Source organism: Pelodiscus sinensis, chromosome 1 (genome assembly GCF_049634645.1).
Source record: "Pelodiscus sinensis isolate JC-2024 chromosome 1, ASM4963464v1, whole genome shotgun sequence".
In the NCBI taxonomy this organism is placed as follows: Eukaryota; Metazoa; Chordata; order Testudines; family Trionychidae; genus Pelodiscus; species Pelodiscus sinensis.
The window spans coordinates 179,336,846-179,355,128 of NC_134711.1; the positions used below are offsets into that span (position 1 = coordinate 179,336,846).

Genomic DNA, 18,283 nt, shown 5'->3' on the forward strand with positions numbered 1-18,283 from the left:
GGAGGGGCTCCCCTGCTCATTGAGACTAGGCCAGGTCCACTGCCAAAAGAGGCTTCTCTGGATAGGCTGGAGCATCCCTGCCTGCGGCTTGCCCAGGCCTTCCAATGACGGGGGCTGTTCTGGCTGAGCTGGAGCGCCCCCTGCCGCTGGAGCATCCCCCCGCCCATGGGAGGTAGGAAGCTTCTCCATCCCCTTCCACCCTAGTTAACTGGAACCTGTAAGCCTCACCATTTAATGGTGAGTCTTACTGGTTAACTATTCACATCCCCAATGACTATGTAATGATACAGAACCAACAGCACGATTTCTCATCCACCCATGTATAGTTTATTGCAGACAAAGGGGTGCTTATCAGTCCTTAAAGGCAATAGCCAGCAAGAGCAGTGTACTCTCTGACACTATTATAAAAAACTAAAAGACAACCCCTCCTATGCACTTTATATAGGAATTTAACACTGGAACCGCAAAAACAACTGTATACAAAAAACCCACAGGTCAACTTGTTTACTTCCATAGATCCAGCAACCATTCCAAACACAACAAGATAATCTGTTATCTGCAGCCAGGTTTTCTAATGCTAGAAAATTCTAAAGAGTGTGTGTCCAGGATACACACTTAAAACAGCCTTTACTAAACAGGGACACTCCAAAAAAGCAGTAGATCACATTGTGGAAACGGCTGCCCAAAACACTAACATATCCTGTTTCAATACAGAAAAGAAAGTCAATGATCACACACCCCTACTTGTCACCTGCCACCCAAACCCATATGGGGTATCAATTACAATACATACTTCAGGTGGACCACAACCTTAAATAATTCTGAACTCTCTCTTCTAGCCTTCAGACAGCCTTCTCCTCTTACCCCAGGCTCATCATCAGAAGTAAGCTGCCACACACAGGACACTCCAACTCCAAGAAGCATCAGCCAGAACAACAGATGACAGATCTGCAGGCATGTTTTCACTGGTACAACGATAAATACTTGCACATCTGTCAATATTCGCAGATCTTACATATGTCTATCAAATGCCAAAACAACAATTATGTGGGTGAAACCAAACAATCGCTATACTCTGAAATGAACTCATACAGGAAAACTACAGAAGACAGCAACCCCACATCTCCCATGGGCAAAGCCTTTTTTCACAAAATGATCGCTCCAGAACTGCTCTTTCAATACTCATCCTCAAACAAAACCAGCATAATACCATCAAAAAACTAGTCTGGGATCTTAAATTCATCATGCTGCCAGATCAGTGGTCTCAAACTCCCAGCCCGTGGCCATCCCCCGCTGGAGCAGTGGAACAATCTGCCCTGGGAGTCCTGCTGGGAGATGGGGGCATCTGTTCCTGTCCTCCAAGTTTTGACCCTTTCTGCCATCACCCTGCCCCCTTCTCCCCATTGCACCACAGGCCCCAAAGGATGTGGCCTCGGGGATTACCAGGTAGACCTAGCATGGGGAGAAAGCAGTGGTCAGACCTCCCTCCCGCACATCGCCTGGGAGGAGAGTGACATTGGGGGAAAGGGCAGGGTGACAACAGGAAGGGATGGGGCTTGGTGGATGGGAACACACAGATCCTCCCCTCCCCCTTGACTCCTGATCCAGATTGCACGATCTAGGTACGGCCCATGAACCAGGAGCTTGAGACCTCTGTGCTAGACACTAAAACCCGTGAACTTAACAGGGACACTGGTTTCATGGTTCAGTAAAAAAATCTTTAACACACATCTGCCTGCTAACCCTGAATGGCCCACTTCAAACACCTTTTGAATAACCATCTAACCCTTACAGCACACACTCCCTCTCATGTGCTCTCTTACAACATAGGTTACCCCTTAAGCATAATCACCTGTCCCAACTTGTGTTTACCTCAGACACTCTGATTTCTTTCCACAGACCTGAAGAAATGTGTGTAGCTGGAAAGTTTATACCTTCCAGTAACAGAAGTGGTGAAGATATTACCATTACCTTGCCCTCTCAACTCTACTTTAGGAAGCTGGGAAATCTGATAAACAACTTATATCCAGATGTCAGGGTAAATGGGCCTTTTTTGGGGTTACTTTACTCTTACTCTCTGAAGTGAAGTATCAGAGGGGTAGCTATGTTAGTCTGGATCTGCAAAAGCTACGAGGAGTCCTGTGGCATCTGACGAAATGGGTCTTTGACCATGAAAGCTTATTCTCCAATAAATCTGGTAGTCTATAAGGTGTGATCGGACTCCTCGTCTCTGAAGTAAGATATGCTTAAAAAACAGAAGCATACAGTGAAGGAAGTCATCTGCACGCTAAATGATTAATTATGTGTCTTGCTGAAAATCTGGTGATATGACCGAGGATGTGAACCAAATGATTAAATCAAGTTTCATTTTACTAGATGATTCATTGAGAACGTAACACCACAATCTTAACACTACAGTGCACTTCTTTAGAAAAACAGACTGAGCCTCTTCAAGAGCGTTAAATTGTCAAAGATCAAGGAGAGGACAAAAATGAAGTCAATTCCTTCCTGACCAAGAGGAGATTTATTGAAAGTCAAACTATGATAACAAGGAAAGGGTATTACAATGTGTATTTCTTGGCCAACAGCACTAAATCTTTAGAGAATAGACCTAGCTAAAGAATGTGTATGTGTTTCAATAGCACTGTTGCACCATTGCTATTTTCACAGAATCTTTTCCATGCAGAAAACATTTCTTATATAAACATTAATACAGGGAACTGTCAATGTCTGCAAAATAAAAAAAACAAGCTAATTTTAACAGCGGGTGGTATTTTTCCACAGTACCTGGTACATCTAGAGAAGTGCACATTCAACTCCTTATCCATTTTAGCCCAGGACAGAGACTTTTTTTTCCCTAGACAAAATACACTTGTTAATATGGTTATTATTATTCCATATTTTATAAAAAGAATTTGAGTAAAAGACTAGAAACAGAGCAGCGACTCTAACAGCACCCAAGAATTTGAATCAAAATAAGAATCTCTAACAAGAAACTTCAATAAGCCATGAACAAAGAACATACTGCATGTGAAAACCTGGCTTCATTAAAGCCAAGAGCAAAAATTTCAGGGGTCAAGAATTTTATGTCATGATTTTAAAGAGGGAAAATGACACCTATTTTAACAACAGATAGCAAAGAAAAAAACAATTAAATGTATTCTGACATTTCTGGGTACATAATCTGAACACAGTCATGGTATTAATACAAAAATATTTAAAAGGACATTGCCTAAGCAGCACAGTTTTATAAAAATAAATTAAACAATGTAAGAATATCATCAATACACTTCTTGATTAAACAGACGTACGAAGTTATAGTGCATTTGGATTTCAAGAAGGTATTCAATATACAACTATTTAAGAAATCAAATAAATGCCAACTACATGAAAATGTTATATCAGAGATTACAAAATGATAGTATAAAACCAAGTGGGAATAGTATAGAATGGAATGGCTTCAAAATATACCCAAAATTACCACTTAGAAAGTTTGTCATCTGACCTGCAGGCTAATAGAAAAACATAGAAGTCCATTCCCTCCCAATTCTAGTGGGGCAAGAGATTCTGCTCTGGTAAGAAATCCAAAACACATCATCTGTCTAACAACTTGGGAGCTGGGTGGAAAGGGGAAGGATGTTTAGTATTGTATGTAGCTCCCACTCACTCTGTATAATTTTGTATTGGATTTAGTGATCATCTGACAGAGGTTGCCTCTCTTCCCTCCACCCCCATTTTCTTCTCTTTCTCCATTACTAACACATTTGGTCAGGCTAGCTTCTTTAGATGCATGTCCACCTCTCCCACAAATCTGTTTGTTACCTCTCCCTGGGGCCTGCAGGGACAAGGAAGTAGGTGGAGCCTTTCCCTGTAGAGGGAGAATAGGAGCCAGAGGGAGCTACAAAGATGAACAAGCTGGGAGTTTTTAAGGAGCCACTTATGGCATGACAGCAGGAGGATGGATTAACTCTCTGCAGTTCTCTAGAACTCTACAGAGCTCCAGGGCAGCAGCAGGCACTTACGTTGGGTAGAAGAGAGGAGAGGAGGGGGGGATTATACTTAAGAGCAGAATTTTTCAGCCAGGTTTCCTCTCTTCTCCCCCTGCAAATAATCCATGGATTTCTGCCAAATTTAAAAACAGGTACACAAAGTGTGCCTAACCCCCTTCGGGTTGAGAGAGCAAGCTTCTGAACATGAACCTAAGTACAGTAGTTGTATCTGAACCTATAGCCATATTGCTCCACAGTCTGCTACTAATCACTTTCTAAACAGCACCAGAGGGAAATTAACAAAATTCTCAGCAGTTTCTCTGCTGCTGTTCAGAACCCTGTGGGCAGTGCTGAAATTGAAAAGAATTTTGTGAATTTCACTCTGCTACTGCTTGGGAAAGCAGAGACAAGCTATGAAACTATTTATGGGAGAGAATGACAGCTTAAAAATACTCTGGAATGAGACAGTAGTGGAGACATATTTAATGTATCATGTGTATACATCTCCCCATCCCATGGTCATGAAGGGGGTCTCAATCTGGAACCTTCAGCAACAAAACTACAACCTCCTGCCATTTTAAGTAAGCTGCCAGTGAAATTACATGAGCTTACTCTTACAGCTGTCAGTCACTAGAGGGAGGTATGACTGTACACATCACCTAGCATATTACAGATGTACATTCCCTCAAGAGTGTTAAGAAGCTGGGGAAAATGGTAAAGCAGAAAGGACATTAGTGTCTCTCATCCTGTAAAGGAAAGGTAGGAATGCAACAGGGACAGTGCTACAATTTATGGAGCTTTTCCTGACCTGCCCCGAACATGACCAATATCCCCTTTGAAACCCAATCTTGCTTGTTAATATTAATTTGTGCAAAGTATAGTTGCTAACAGTCTATTGACATTAGGGATGTAAAAGGTTTACTGGTTTTGTTTAAGACAGGGGGTGCTTTAGCCGTGCAGAGCCCGCCGTGGACAGGGGCTGCTGAAGCCGGCTGCCCCATCCACGGTGGGGTAGGAGCAGGCAGGGGGCTGCTCTGGCCAGGCTGTAGCAGCCTCTGCCTGAGACGGGGAAGGGAAGGGAGCCTCCAGCCCAATTGCAGTGGATGGGAGGCCAGTTCACCCATGTCTACCTCCCCTGTAATCACTTTAACTGGGTAAACATTATGTTTAACTGGTTAACTAATTAAACAGGATTTTCCATCCCTAAATGACACGACACAAGAAGCTGAGGCTATAAAATCTTCCAACAGGGGAAAAAAATATCACGAAGAGAAGTATAATATGTAGTTCTGGATATGAAAGAGAAGAAGAAATGAATAGGGAAATCCTTTCATTTAGCAACAATGAATCCATTCAAGCCAGGAGAGAGACTAGAAAGATCCAAGCTTTCCAACTGCTATTTTGAACATTATTTACAACATATTTATTTAGTGATGACCCACGTCTCGGCATTAATGTTTTATAGCATGTTTGAGAGAGGGTGGGCGAAGATGTGTGTGATGCTAGAGAACTTGTATTGATTTGTGGGGGTGGTGAATGAAGGATGCTTGTTATCGTGAGAGGTGACGTGTGTTTGGGTTTACCAAGTGTGCCAACTGTGTTGTTGTGTGGGTGGCTTTGAAGAACAGTGGCAGTTGGGCCAAGGAATCCACCACCGTCTGTGCAGTCGCCCTCATGCAACCTGAAACTGTTGCGGAAGTGCTAGCAGCCCTGGGAGTCCCGGAGTGGTTAACCATGAAATCGATAGAATTGTATCTGTTGTTAATTTTATTCAGTTTGTGTATCACACATTTCCTTTGGCTGTTTTATTCAGTAAGTGACTTTACTCATTCAATCCATCTAGGCATTTGGTCAAATAACTAATGTATTTGATATGATCCCAGATAAACTAGAAGAGGTAATAATGCCAGAAACATGGTCCCACCCAGTTCAGAAAATATATTAAAAAGCTAGAGACAAATAAGGCAATAAAAGTGGTGTAAGGCAATAGATATGTAAGGTATGAGATATGATGAGAAGCACTTTTATAGACTAGGAAAGATGACTGTGGGGTAGTGGGGCTCATGAGCTACACTATAAGTAACTGCCTCCTGGTAGCAATATAAATGGAGGGGATTATTCATTGTCCTAGAATAATTTAAGACAAAATATCAAATAGCCCAAGGAAGGGGAAAGTTTAGCTTGGATATGCAGGAGGAAAAAAACAACAAAAAACAGGAGGTAGTCAAGGCACAATTCATTTCAGATGTTAAGAACAGACTGAATAAAATGTATTAATAGAAATAATTTCATTAGTAAATGTCATTAGAAGAAAGACTAAGGATGTAAAACTAAATACACAATCCTATAAGATGTAGGGGATCATGTTAGGACTTACCCAATAGGACTCTTCTGGCCCTATTGTCTCTGGAAATATGAAATTCTGGGGAGAAGTCCAGCTTTGTTTCATAAGTATAGTAATATGGTGTGCTCTCCGCTTCCAAAAGACTTCAGTACTAAATAGGTTAGGAACTGCACTGTCAGAACTGAAGTTCTCAAACAAGTCCTTTATATTGACTTGCCCAATTAAATCTGTATCCTGCATCCCAATTTCTACTTTTCAGCACATCCCATGTTTTGGAAATTCCCAGTCATAGAAGATAATATATTTAAAACTATCTTCAAGTATTCCAGCTATATACAAGTCCAAGTGATTCCCATACCTCATTCCCATTTCCTTATGTACTAGTGAACAAAAATCTCCAAACATAGCTGGGCCTTTATCAGTATCTTCCTTTGCTGTATAACAGTTTTTGTATGATTCTTGCCACTCCATGCAGCACTTAGAATACTATATGAGCTGCCTTTGAAAATTCCAAACGGTTGACTTTTAGCGTTTCCTACAAAAAAATTACCGGTCTGATTACTCCACAATGCCTTTATCTCTTCCAGTGAGCAGAACATTGTTGCAAGTTTCCTTCTCCTTATATACCCAACAATCACTTAAAAACATAAATCAGATACTTTATTTCTCTTCACTTCTGAGATAAATGGAGATGAATTTAGAAGATCAATCCAACACTTTATCCTTGGTAACATATTTGTGTTTATTTCAGTAACAATCTCTCTTTGGAAAAAATGCAGTCAATAATACTTCAGTAGAAGTGGCCTTTCTCTTTCAAATAGTGGTGATCATTGAACATCAGAGTTCATTTCAACCCTGCTTCCCTTAGCACACAGCACTAGGTATTACATTATTTCTCCCTGATCAGTTCTTCTTGCCAGCTGGGCTTACACAAAAAACAAGATAGAGTCTTCTCTGCTTCCAGCTCTGTCATTTCCCAGCCCCACCAACTTCACTGAAGACACCATCATATAGTTAATGAATTGACTATAAGCATAAGGGACTATTCATCCAGAAGGCATACCATATTCAGAGAACTTCATGGCCAGAAGGTACCATGGTGATTATGCCCATAATTGATGCCCTTCGGATCAATTGTTAAAACAGTTATCGTGAGAAAAATAGTCTTGGGATACTGAGAACATATGAAAAGCAAACAGATAAAGCAAATATATTTTTGAATTTACCTTCTGAGCTGTATCAGTTGCTCAGTTTGGAAACTATACAAATGGTGGCTTACACACACTGAAACATGCTGAGGTTCCTTCTGGCTACTAAATGCCTTAGATTAGAACAGTACCATTACAGCAAGAAGGTTTTTAAGGAATGTCTCTTTCCTGTCTTGGGACAAATATCAGCGTAGCAGTTTGAACCCAAGACTTTAAAACCTAAAAGAATAAGCTTCAACTACTCAAACTAAAGCATTCAGGCCTATTGACCCCTAAAAGTTAGGTCAACATAACTACATCGCCACTCCCCAAATGCCTTCAGTGTACGGTCCACGGGACAACCTGAATGGACTTCCTAGTGGCAGCTGGACCGGTTGCATTGATCAGTCAAAGCGGAAGACCTTCAGACCAGGTGCAGTGAGTGATAACTAGATGATCAGAACATGCAGTACCTGAACGTACCTGTTCTAATGAGAATAGGCTGTTCTGAGTGTACCGTGTCCTCCTCAGGCTCCACGGTGCTCAAAACCTTGTCCTCCTACCCACCTCCTCTTTGTACTGAGAGCTGAATCCTGCAACGTGCATAATGCCTGTGGCACTTGCTGATAACGCACACAGCCCTGCCAGGAGAGCGCACACAGCCCAAAGGAGGGCAAGTGGTGGGATGGCTCGTTTGGGTGTGGGGGGAGAGAAGCAACTTTAATTTCCAGAAGGGGTTCAGTCGGAGTCCAGCTGCGTGAAGATGTTGAGAGGCTGTGATACCTGGAGGCTTCTCCCAGCCACAATTAGCAAGGCTAGACCCAGCCAGCATCAGCCACATTTGGGTCTGTCCTGGAGACCTGCTGGTGCTCTAGTTAGGGGAGATTGCTGATTCTCTGCCCCACTGCAGCCTCTCCCGCATGGGCTTTCTCTTGATGGTGCTCCAGGTGCCCACATGCTTTATCCTCTAGGATCTCGAAGTTGCAGTTTATGTGACACACTTAACAGAAGAGTCCAGAAAATGCCTATGATCAAGCGCTACTAAAAGCTAATTATCAGTGAGACCAATTGGGGCTCTGAGGGAACCGATTTTGAGATCTAACAAATCCAGTTATTTAAGTTAGGAAATCAGGAGTATCTGTGCAAAATTTAGTGTTTCTAGCTCTTACCATTTCAAAGATCTTTTGGAATTATTGGTGGGTCCAACTGGGGCTCTTGGGGGAACAGATTTTGAGATCTAACTAATCCAGTTATTAAGTTTCGAAACCAGTAGTATCCGTGCAAAATTTGGTGTTTCTAGCTCTTACCATTTAGGAGATCTTTACACACACACACACACACACACACACACACACACACACACACACACACACACACACACACACACACACACACACACACACACACACACACACACACACACACACACACACACACACACACACACACACACACACACACAGAAAAGAAGATGCAGCACACAGATGCTTTGTTCAATACTCTTAGTAAAGAAAGATGAATGTTCTGCCTGAATTTTTTCTAGTAAATCTTTTTCCATAGGAACAGAACTCCAGTCAAAAGCAATTCTCCCCATTGTGGATATATACATATTTTCCTAAAGGAAGAATTTTGCGAGGACTCTCAAAAGCCTTGAAACAGTGGTTCCCAACCAGTGTTCTAACATTTTCTATCCTTGGGCGGGTTGATATTTCTTGTGCGCACCATCAATACTGAGATAGAAGTTGTGTGTGCAATCCATGTGTGTGGAAGAAAATATATTTAAACAAGGGATATTTAACAAGAAGCAATGCTTATGTTATTTAATATGAAAATAGATTAAAAAAAGAAAATTAACACTACCCTTAGAGTACATGTATCAACCTAACAGCTCAACCTAGTACTTGCTATTTCTGACTCCTAGGAGCCAGAACTCTACCAAATATAAAAAGATCTGGTCTTAATGCAACACATCTATGAATTAGTAACAGACTTTTTAAAAAAAAAAAAATCGTTAAGTTCAGATATCTGCAACACCCCAACATCCTGCTGGGGATTCTTATACATTTCAAAGCTGGCACACCCTGCAGCCCAGAGTCAGCAGGACTTCCCGCTGAGATTGTATACGGAGTTCTGCATTCCCAGCGGGGGCTCTTGTACATTTCAAAGGAGGAATGCAGAAGTGCCTATCAACTAGTCGAGTAACTGATGAAAATTCCATTGACTACTCGACTAGTCAATTAACTGTTACTTAGCATCCTTAGCCTGGTTCCAGATACTACACTTCTGCTTTTTAAATGTAGTAAGTGTTGCACAGCAGGGGACTGGTCGAGTGCTGGAAATCAGCTGATTCTTGGCTCTCCCCTAGTCCTAGATGCTGCACCTCTGCATTTTAAACATAACAAGAGCCAGGTGGTTCCTACTATATTTAAAAGGCAGAGCCACAGCGGGGTTAACTCCTGGGGCTGCGTGAGTGGGCACTGCTTAGTCCCGGCTCATGCCGCCTTAGGGAACTAACCCTACTGCAGCGCTGAAGTTTGCTGCTTAGCTCTTACATTTAAACTGAAGAACTGAAGTAGGGGTAGCAAGCACCCCCCTCCATATCAACTAATCAATGAAAATTCCATCAACTACTCGATTACTTGACTATCCACATTTTAACAACCTTCTTGTGAGCTGATGGAGACAGAGACCAGCTCTTGCTATGTATTTGTACTGCATCCAGCACAACACTATTGTGATCATGGCCAGTAAAACCAGCTCTTTACAGGTCAATGTAAAACCAGCTCTTCTCCCTTACTCTCTCAAATAAGATTCTCAGCACAGCAACAGTTTCTTATTCAACCCACCCTTTGTCCTCGCAGCGCCCCCTCCGAAAACATGCTCCTCATGTTTAGGCAAGTTTAGACAGTCACAGATATGAAATATGATCTAGAAATTAAGAGTGCTGAAATGTGACTTAATATCCAGCAGCAGCCAGGGGCTTACTTTATGACCTTGTCTTAGATCTAATTCAGGGTTTCCCAACCTATGGGTCGGGACCCAAATATGGGTCGCCACTACATTTCAAAAGGCTGCCCAGGTGTTTCCCCAGGCTCTTAAGAAGCCATTCACACATTTTTTGAATTGCCCTGCGTCACCAATTCTTCCTGAATTGTCAAAATGGGTCCCCATCTGGAAAATGTTGGGAACTGCTGATCTAGTTGAACCTCCACTTTCAGGAACTCACACTGCTATGACAGGATCCAAATATTTAATTAAGATTCCAGAGTTTGAACAGACTCCAGGCACTGCTCTGGCCTGGTATCTCCAGAGACACACTCAGGATGCAAATTTCATAGATTCTACTCCCACTACTTCTGAGAGCAGAGCTCTTAAAGTCCAATTGCCTCATCCCTGGGACCAGAATGCACACGATTAGAGGACTCTGGATTTAAATTTACCTCTGAAGGGGCATGTAATATGTGTAGTGAGTATACACACAGCAACTTTGCACTGGATTTGCAAAGCATAGCTTACCCATTGTCTTGGCCCTCTATTTTTCCAGGCACAAAGTGATGGATAATAAAATACAGCCTAACTAGTGTAATTCTGTTCTCCATAAGTACCTTGGTTTTGACTTCTAGTAGTTTTTAATTTTAAAATGTTGTTGATATATTCTACCACCCTGGACTTCAAAATTCAATTTGTTTCCATTATTGTCAACTTCCACTTTCCATGTTTCTATTTTTAAGCCTTTCACTATCTCTCTTAGCATGTGTAACTAGGACATCAGGCTGTGTTCCCTCTAAGCAGCATGGCAGCACAGATTCACAAGTGATTAAACAGCCCCACCCAGTCAGTCAGCTCCCTGCATGGAGTCCTGAGCCTCTGACTGGGTGGGGCTGATGAATCACCTGTGAAGCTGTGCTGCTGCTGCTTAGAGGGAGCACTGCATCAGACCACTGCATATTTATGCCTTGAAATTTCCTAATAGTATTATTTCTGTTAACTGCTTTTAAAAAGTTATATTTTCTGTTAGCTTGTTTTAAGTCTTAATACTTTTGTGGACTTGTAGCCTAGTGGGCAATATCTGATGTAGTTCCATTGCCTGACTTTTGTTTTCCTAATTGTTTGAAATTTCTTTTAATAGGTTCATTATAAACAAACACTGGTTAAACACAAGTCCCAAGGAAGCCAAGAGAAGACTGAAAGTTGTTTTTGAAAACACAGATATGAAGCCCATGCTTTTCAAAGCCAAGTCATTTGACACACCTTAATCAAGGATATACACCAAGAAAAATCACTGCAAGGAGTAGAAAGAACATCTGACAGGTAAGTAGATATGGATCAGAGTACTGAAGATGATTCAAATACTGAAATGGTTTGCTTTTTAGAGAGGAATTTCAGAAAGAATTAGTATGGCATTTATGAGTAAGACAGCAGTTCAAAATTTTTTTGGGGGGGAGGGGGAAGGCAGTGGCCTGTGTTTTAAAAAAAGGAACTCTGGATGAGAAGGCAGAGGGATTAAAACAGTAGCTCAAGCTGTGCTCTTTTCTTTCATGGCATAAAACCTCATTTTCTCTTCCACTTGTCATACACTGGTGCAAGGTTATCATAATACCACAGCATGGGGCAAAACAAAATTAGATACGCAAGCTGTTCACAGGACTGGAGCGAGTGGACAATACATTTCTGCTCTCCAACATCAAATCATTTGTTGTGACCTCATTTGCAGCACCAGCTTTATACTAAAAATCCTCAAATGATTTATTGTGCCACAGAAACCAGTAAGTGTGGGTTAACCTGGTGTAGGTTTGTGGAGTGCTCCAATGACATTAAGGTTATCACAATCCAATCCCTCAAAACATGCCTAGCAGGAACTAGGATATTCATGGCGATAAGCAACATTTCTTCAGCACTTTTAATCTTCAAAGGGCTTTGCAAACAATGAATTCATTGTACATTGAATGCAATTAGCCCCAGTGGGAAGAGTGCTGTACATTACTTGCAAATAGTCTCTTCAGCCAATTGGAGCAGGGTATACAGGCTTTGAAGAGAACCTCCTAAAATGGGATGAAAGGGCAAGGCAATGGAAAAGAAAACAGCACAGCTTGAGCACATCTACACTTCTGGAAAGAGCAATGCTCCAGGGTACATTTAGCCGGTCCAGTAAAGACCCACCTAATCGAACGCTGAGGGTGCCCCCATCAGCCATTGAACTCCTCAGTTGTGAGGAATTAGGGAAGTAAAAAAAAAAAATCAATACAAAGGATATCGACTCCAGGTATGCAATTCACATAAGCTGGAGTTGCATATCTTGCATCAATTTCCTCTGCCAGTGTAGACCTGGCCTAAAATTCCAGGGGACTCAATCTTTAAACAAAAGTTCTATTTACTTGCATGAAAAAACCACATTCTGTTAATCTAGGAACTTACCTCTTGGCAATACTGCAGAATCCCTTCTTTAGTTCCAATGCAGGTCTTGGTCCCTGAGGGGTCAGATTCCCATTTTCCATTCTGAACATTCATATGCATATTGAGTTTGCCACAAAACATGGCAATTTGGGGCTCTGCCAGCAAGCCAGCATTTCCATCAGTAGGCACCTGGAGAAGAATACCATTATTAATGATTGAAACTTCATTCAAAGGTGGTAATAGATCAAGTGAACTAGAATCAATAACTTGTGCTTAACCATGCCAGGCAGAAATTATGTAACTAGTTATATATACTAAGATTTGAGAGATCAAAACAAAAATCTTTTTAGTAATTCAACACAAATTCAAGACATGAGAGGTTTTAAATTGAAAACTCTTTGGGGCAGAGATATACATTCACTATAAGCTTGCCTACACTAGGATAAACAATGAGTTGTTAAGATATGTTGGTTAACAAACATGTTTTCATTTCCGCTGATCAAAAATGGGGAAAGTTTCCTTGAAAATTTGGCCCATTTTTCATTGACAATTTCCAGGGGTTTTTTTTTAAATCAGCTCTATTTAAACTAACGTTTTTAAACTCTTTTGTAGATGCTAATACACTAAAATATACTAAATATAATAGAGGTGAATCCCAGCTCCTACCGATGTTTCTAAAATATAATTTACTATGTCTACACAAGACATCTAAAATGTACTAGCTAAAATGCGTTAGCGAACACATTTAAAAAATACACTTATTATCCTATCATGGACAAGGCCAAAATGCCTTTACAGTGCCTGGTACCATAGGGCCGCCGCCGCCTACTTGAATCATCTAGGTCCATGGTGTCCAACCAGTTCTGAAGCAGTAGGTACTATAGTGGCTACTGCTGTAGTAAACTAGCCACACTCAACTGGCAAAAGAGCCACATGTGGCTAGTATGTTGGACATCACAGATCTAGATGTTACTGGAGTACAAATGACAAACAACAATCAATACCACCACCACACAATGCCTGTGCAATTGCTGAAGGGAGTCACTTGTACAAGCAGTTGTGTAGATGCTATTAGATTTGATATATACTCAATAATCACAACAAAATAGGGATGTTAAAACAGTTAACCAATTAAAGGCTAGTGCTTAATTGGTTAACTGTTTTAACATAGGTCCTGCCACCTGTCCCAACCATAGCAGGGGCTGCTCCAATCCAGGGCGACTGACCATCACCAAAATTAACTGGCAAAGGCTGGTTAACAGGTAAGCCTCATTCTTACCAGTATGCTTACCGATCAACATCTCTACAACAAAACACCTTAATGTTGTTATATAACTATTCATGGGGTTCAGCTAAAGATGGTCTGTGGAATCTTAAAAAATTTCTATTTGGGATCTTACTTGCAGGTAGCATATGAACCTCCAAGAATTTCTGAACGTCTTATAAACCAGTGCTTTCAGAGACTGCCATATGCTCTATGAACAGCCTTCCATCTAGAACTTGTCTCTAAGTAACTCAATACTGAACCTCTTCACAGCTGAAATCATCCTCAAGATGCTGAATGTGCAATGAAACCATGTAAGAGTAGATAAATCAGTTGTTTGAAATGAAAGAATCAGCGGATACATTAACCACAATGTTACTAACTGAAAGCAAGCTCTGGCAAGAGTACAATGGAAACAGATGTCTAACATCAGCATCAGAGGGTATTACCTTCCAGCAGGGAGTACGGATGAATCTAAGCATCTGTGTTGAGCAGCATGCTAAGTATTAGGCGGTTGAAAAATTAACCAGTCACCAAGAGGGAAGCCCGAAATGGAAGACAGATTTCCTATGAAAGTTCTGGGCCGTGACTGTAACAAAAAGACTAACATACCTTCTGTCGCTCACAACTGACTTTTCCATCACATCTTATCAGATATTTGCACTAATCAGACATGCAGCCTTTTTTAAAACTGGCCCTCACATTTAGGGGCTGACTCTTTGACTCACCATACTGCAGTTGCTATGATTCAGGCAACCACGTTTTTCATATACAGATACAAATTGGAGGCTTTCATTGCCCTCATGCTCACTTTCATTCATGTTCAAAGGCATGACTTTCATCACATGCTCATTTCTATTCTGTGGAGCAGTACAGACAAGTTAAAAAAAAAAGAAGAAGCTGGCTGTTATGAAACCAGACCTACATAAAAATTTTCTCCCTTGCTTGAACCTGCTACAATTAGTAGCTATTCCTATCCTCCAACTTTTGCTTTAGGATGAAGGAAGAGATTTCCAAATAATCTCCTCTATATACATTCCCTTATTTTTAGTGTGCCTCCAGATCATTTTGGTGTTTGTTGTTCCACATAGCTTATCTAAGCAGAGTTAATTGAGAAGACTCTTATAATGGAGGCCCAAAAGTTTAACAAACAATAGCACCTAGCTCTCAAATACTGCTTTACATTACTAGATTTTCAAGTGTTTTACAAAGGAGTTAAATATCATTAATTCCATTTTAGAGATAGGAGACTGTGTCACTGAGAGGCAACTCCAGAGGGCCAGTGGCAGAGAAAACAGAATTTAGGTGTTTCAAGTCCCAGATGAGCAAGCTGTTCACTAGACCATGGAGCCTTCAGTGTGAACCACAATTTCAAACAACACTGAAACTGATCTTGTGTATTTCATTATTTAGGTCCCCATTAACAGATTACCTTTCCTTGCCTGCAAAGTGCCCTGGTGAAGTACAATTGGAGAAACTTTTTAAGCCGCAGTAAAATGTAAATAAATGGTGAGACATCCTGTCATTCACTACAGCCCAGTTATTTCAGAACAGCAGCTCTGAAATGGTCCAGCCCATTTTTAGTATACTAATTGCAGTTGTTGCTGCCATTTCTCACTCATTACTCATGAGACTTCCTACTCACCATTTCGGAGGAGTCAAAAGTATTTTGCAAACCCTGAATATTAGATTTCTTAAATACATAGCAACACTTTTGTTATTGGCATCTAAAAACGTGGCACACCACAGAAGAAACATCAAACTGCCAATTCTGCCCACAGTATCACCCATAAATAACTCCCAAGTGGACTTCATTTACCATGTAACTTACTTTCAACAGCATAGCAAGTATAACAACAGAAGAGATTTTTACAAAGAGCTAGAGTTAAGTCTCAGATTTTGACACAGTGCTTAAGTTCTGCATAGCTACTATCCCAATTCATATGAAAGGGAACACTGAAGTATATAGAAAGAAAATAACCGTTTCTAGTGACAATAAAAGATTCTCACCCAGTAAGAGTTTTGCTAGTCATAATTTTATATTATTAATTGATATCTTTAGCCATTCTGAAGTCCCCAGACACTTTAAAGGAACTCTAAACTTGGTGAAAAGCCAGTGTACTATGTAACATTTTCTAAATGCGACTAAAACTGAATCACTGGCTACATCAGTTGTGTAGGATAGAAGGTTTTGGTCCTGCCTCAGATCACTACATTTCACTAGGGAACAGGATGACCACCTTATTAAGTGGCTATCTTTCATGTGTAGGGGGGGAAAATCCCTGGAAGATTAAATTGTGACTTCAATTTACATACGCTGGAGGTCTCATGCTGCCAGTATTAAAACTGGCTTGATATTTCTAAACATTATATATAATTTCCTAACTTAAAACATGTTGCAGCCCACACAATGGAATTCTTTATTAGACCTTGTCCTCATAGATAAAGAGGAACTAATCGCAAAACAAAAAATTAATGGTAGCTTAGGTAAAGTGATTAGGATTTAATTAACATTTAAAATGCGCAAACAGAATAACATCTGGTATTATAATAGGGACAGTTTCACAAAGCTGAAAAACAATTATGGGCTAAATCATTTGGGAGCAAGAACTTAATCAGAAAAATGAGAATGATAACTAGGAATCATTTAAGAACATGATCCCAAAAATCATAGTCATTGAGAAAGAAGGCTGTGCTGATTAAAAAACTCATCTGGCTTAAAAAAGACAGCTTTAAAATAACAAAAATATTATATAATAAAATGGAAGGGAAAGTTAACAGTAATGAATATAAATCAGGAAACAGGAATTCTAAAAAGAATTTAAGGGAAGCAAAGAGACCCAAGCAGAAATCTATGGCTAATAGAGTTAAGGACAACAACAAGATATTTAAAAACATATTTGGAAATAAGAATCCTAATAACGGTATTGATCCATTACTAGATGGCACCATAGGGTATGTCTAAACTACATCCCTCTGTCAAAAAAGGGATGTAAATTCGGCAAATCGAAAGTGCAAATGAAGCAGGAATTTAAATATCACAAGATTCATTTACATAATGGCATCTGAGCACTTTTTCAAAAGAGGGTTTTTCAAAAGTGAAAGCACCATCTAGACATGGTTCTTTGGAAGAAAAAAAACCCCTTTTTCGAAAGATCCCGTATTCATTTTTGACACAATCTGGATGCTCTCTTTAAGAAACACCCTGTTTGCAGTCAAAAACACCCTGTTTGCAGACAAATAACTTTCAAAAAAAGACATTCTTTCTCTTAAAATGAGGTTTACCGCAGTCGAAAAAAAGCCAAGTTCTTTCGATTTAATTTCAAAAGAACGCGGTGGCAATCTGGACGCAGGTGAAGTTTTCTTAAATAAAGGTCACTTTTTTCGAAAAAACCCTGTAGTCTAGACACAGCCTTAGAGACTAACAAAAATATATAGACTCATAAGCTTTCATGGGTAAAACCTACCTCATCAGATGAGTGGGAGTGGGTTTTACCCATGAAAGCTCATGGGACTATATATTTTTGTTAGTCTCAAAGGTGCCACAGGACTACTCATTTTTAGAAGACACTGAAGTTATATATTTTTAAAATAGCAGGTCCAGGTAACTTGCATCCAAGATCTTTCAAAGAGCTGGCTGAGTAGCTCATTAGTCCATTAATGTTGATTTTCAGTAAGTCTGCTCCAACATCAGCTCTTGTTCGCAGCAGCCAGGGCTAGCTGCTGCAAACAGAGGCAGCTCCGGCACCAGCAACAGCATCCCCTATCATTTCACCACTCAATCATTATCTTTCTTCAAAAATCAGCGAGAGTCAGCAGACATCTCATTAATACTAGTAAAGGCTAGGGATGTTAAAAAGTGGTTAATCAGGTAACCATTCAACATCTTAGCAGTTACACAGTTCCATGGCGCAGACTCTGCAGGATATAGCTTATACTGTGCATAGCCCACAGCGTGGGGCAGTAGCCGGTTCCCCAGGACCTGGTGCACTCCAGAAGCCAGCTGTTAAACCAGCTCCCAGCATGTACCTGCCAGCTTGCTTCCAGGAAGCTGGCTGCCACCCTGCACTGCAAGCTCCGATCCAGAGCCAGTAGTGTGGGGTGG

The 18,283-nt window shown here is 40.7% G+C and overlaps 1 protein-coding gene across 5 annotated transcripts in view; it reads right to left on the reverse strand.

Annotated features, from left to right (window-relative positions):
• Positions 1-18,283, reverse strand: part of APP (amyloid beta precursor protein) — a 312,106-nt gene that overhangs the window by 230,832 nt on the left and 62,991 nt on the right. For all 5 annotated transcript variants that reach the window (XM_075910226.1, XM_075910216.1, XM_075910208.1 and 2 more), the window contains exon 2: positions 12,936-13,103. In XM_075910226.1, coding sequence (XP_075766341.1) covers positions 12,936-13,103 — 168 coding nt within the window. The remainder of the gene's footprint in view (positions 1-12,935; positions 13,104-18,283) is intronic.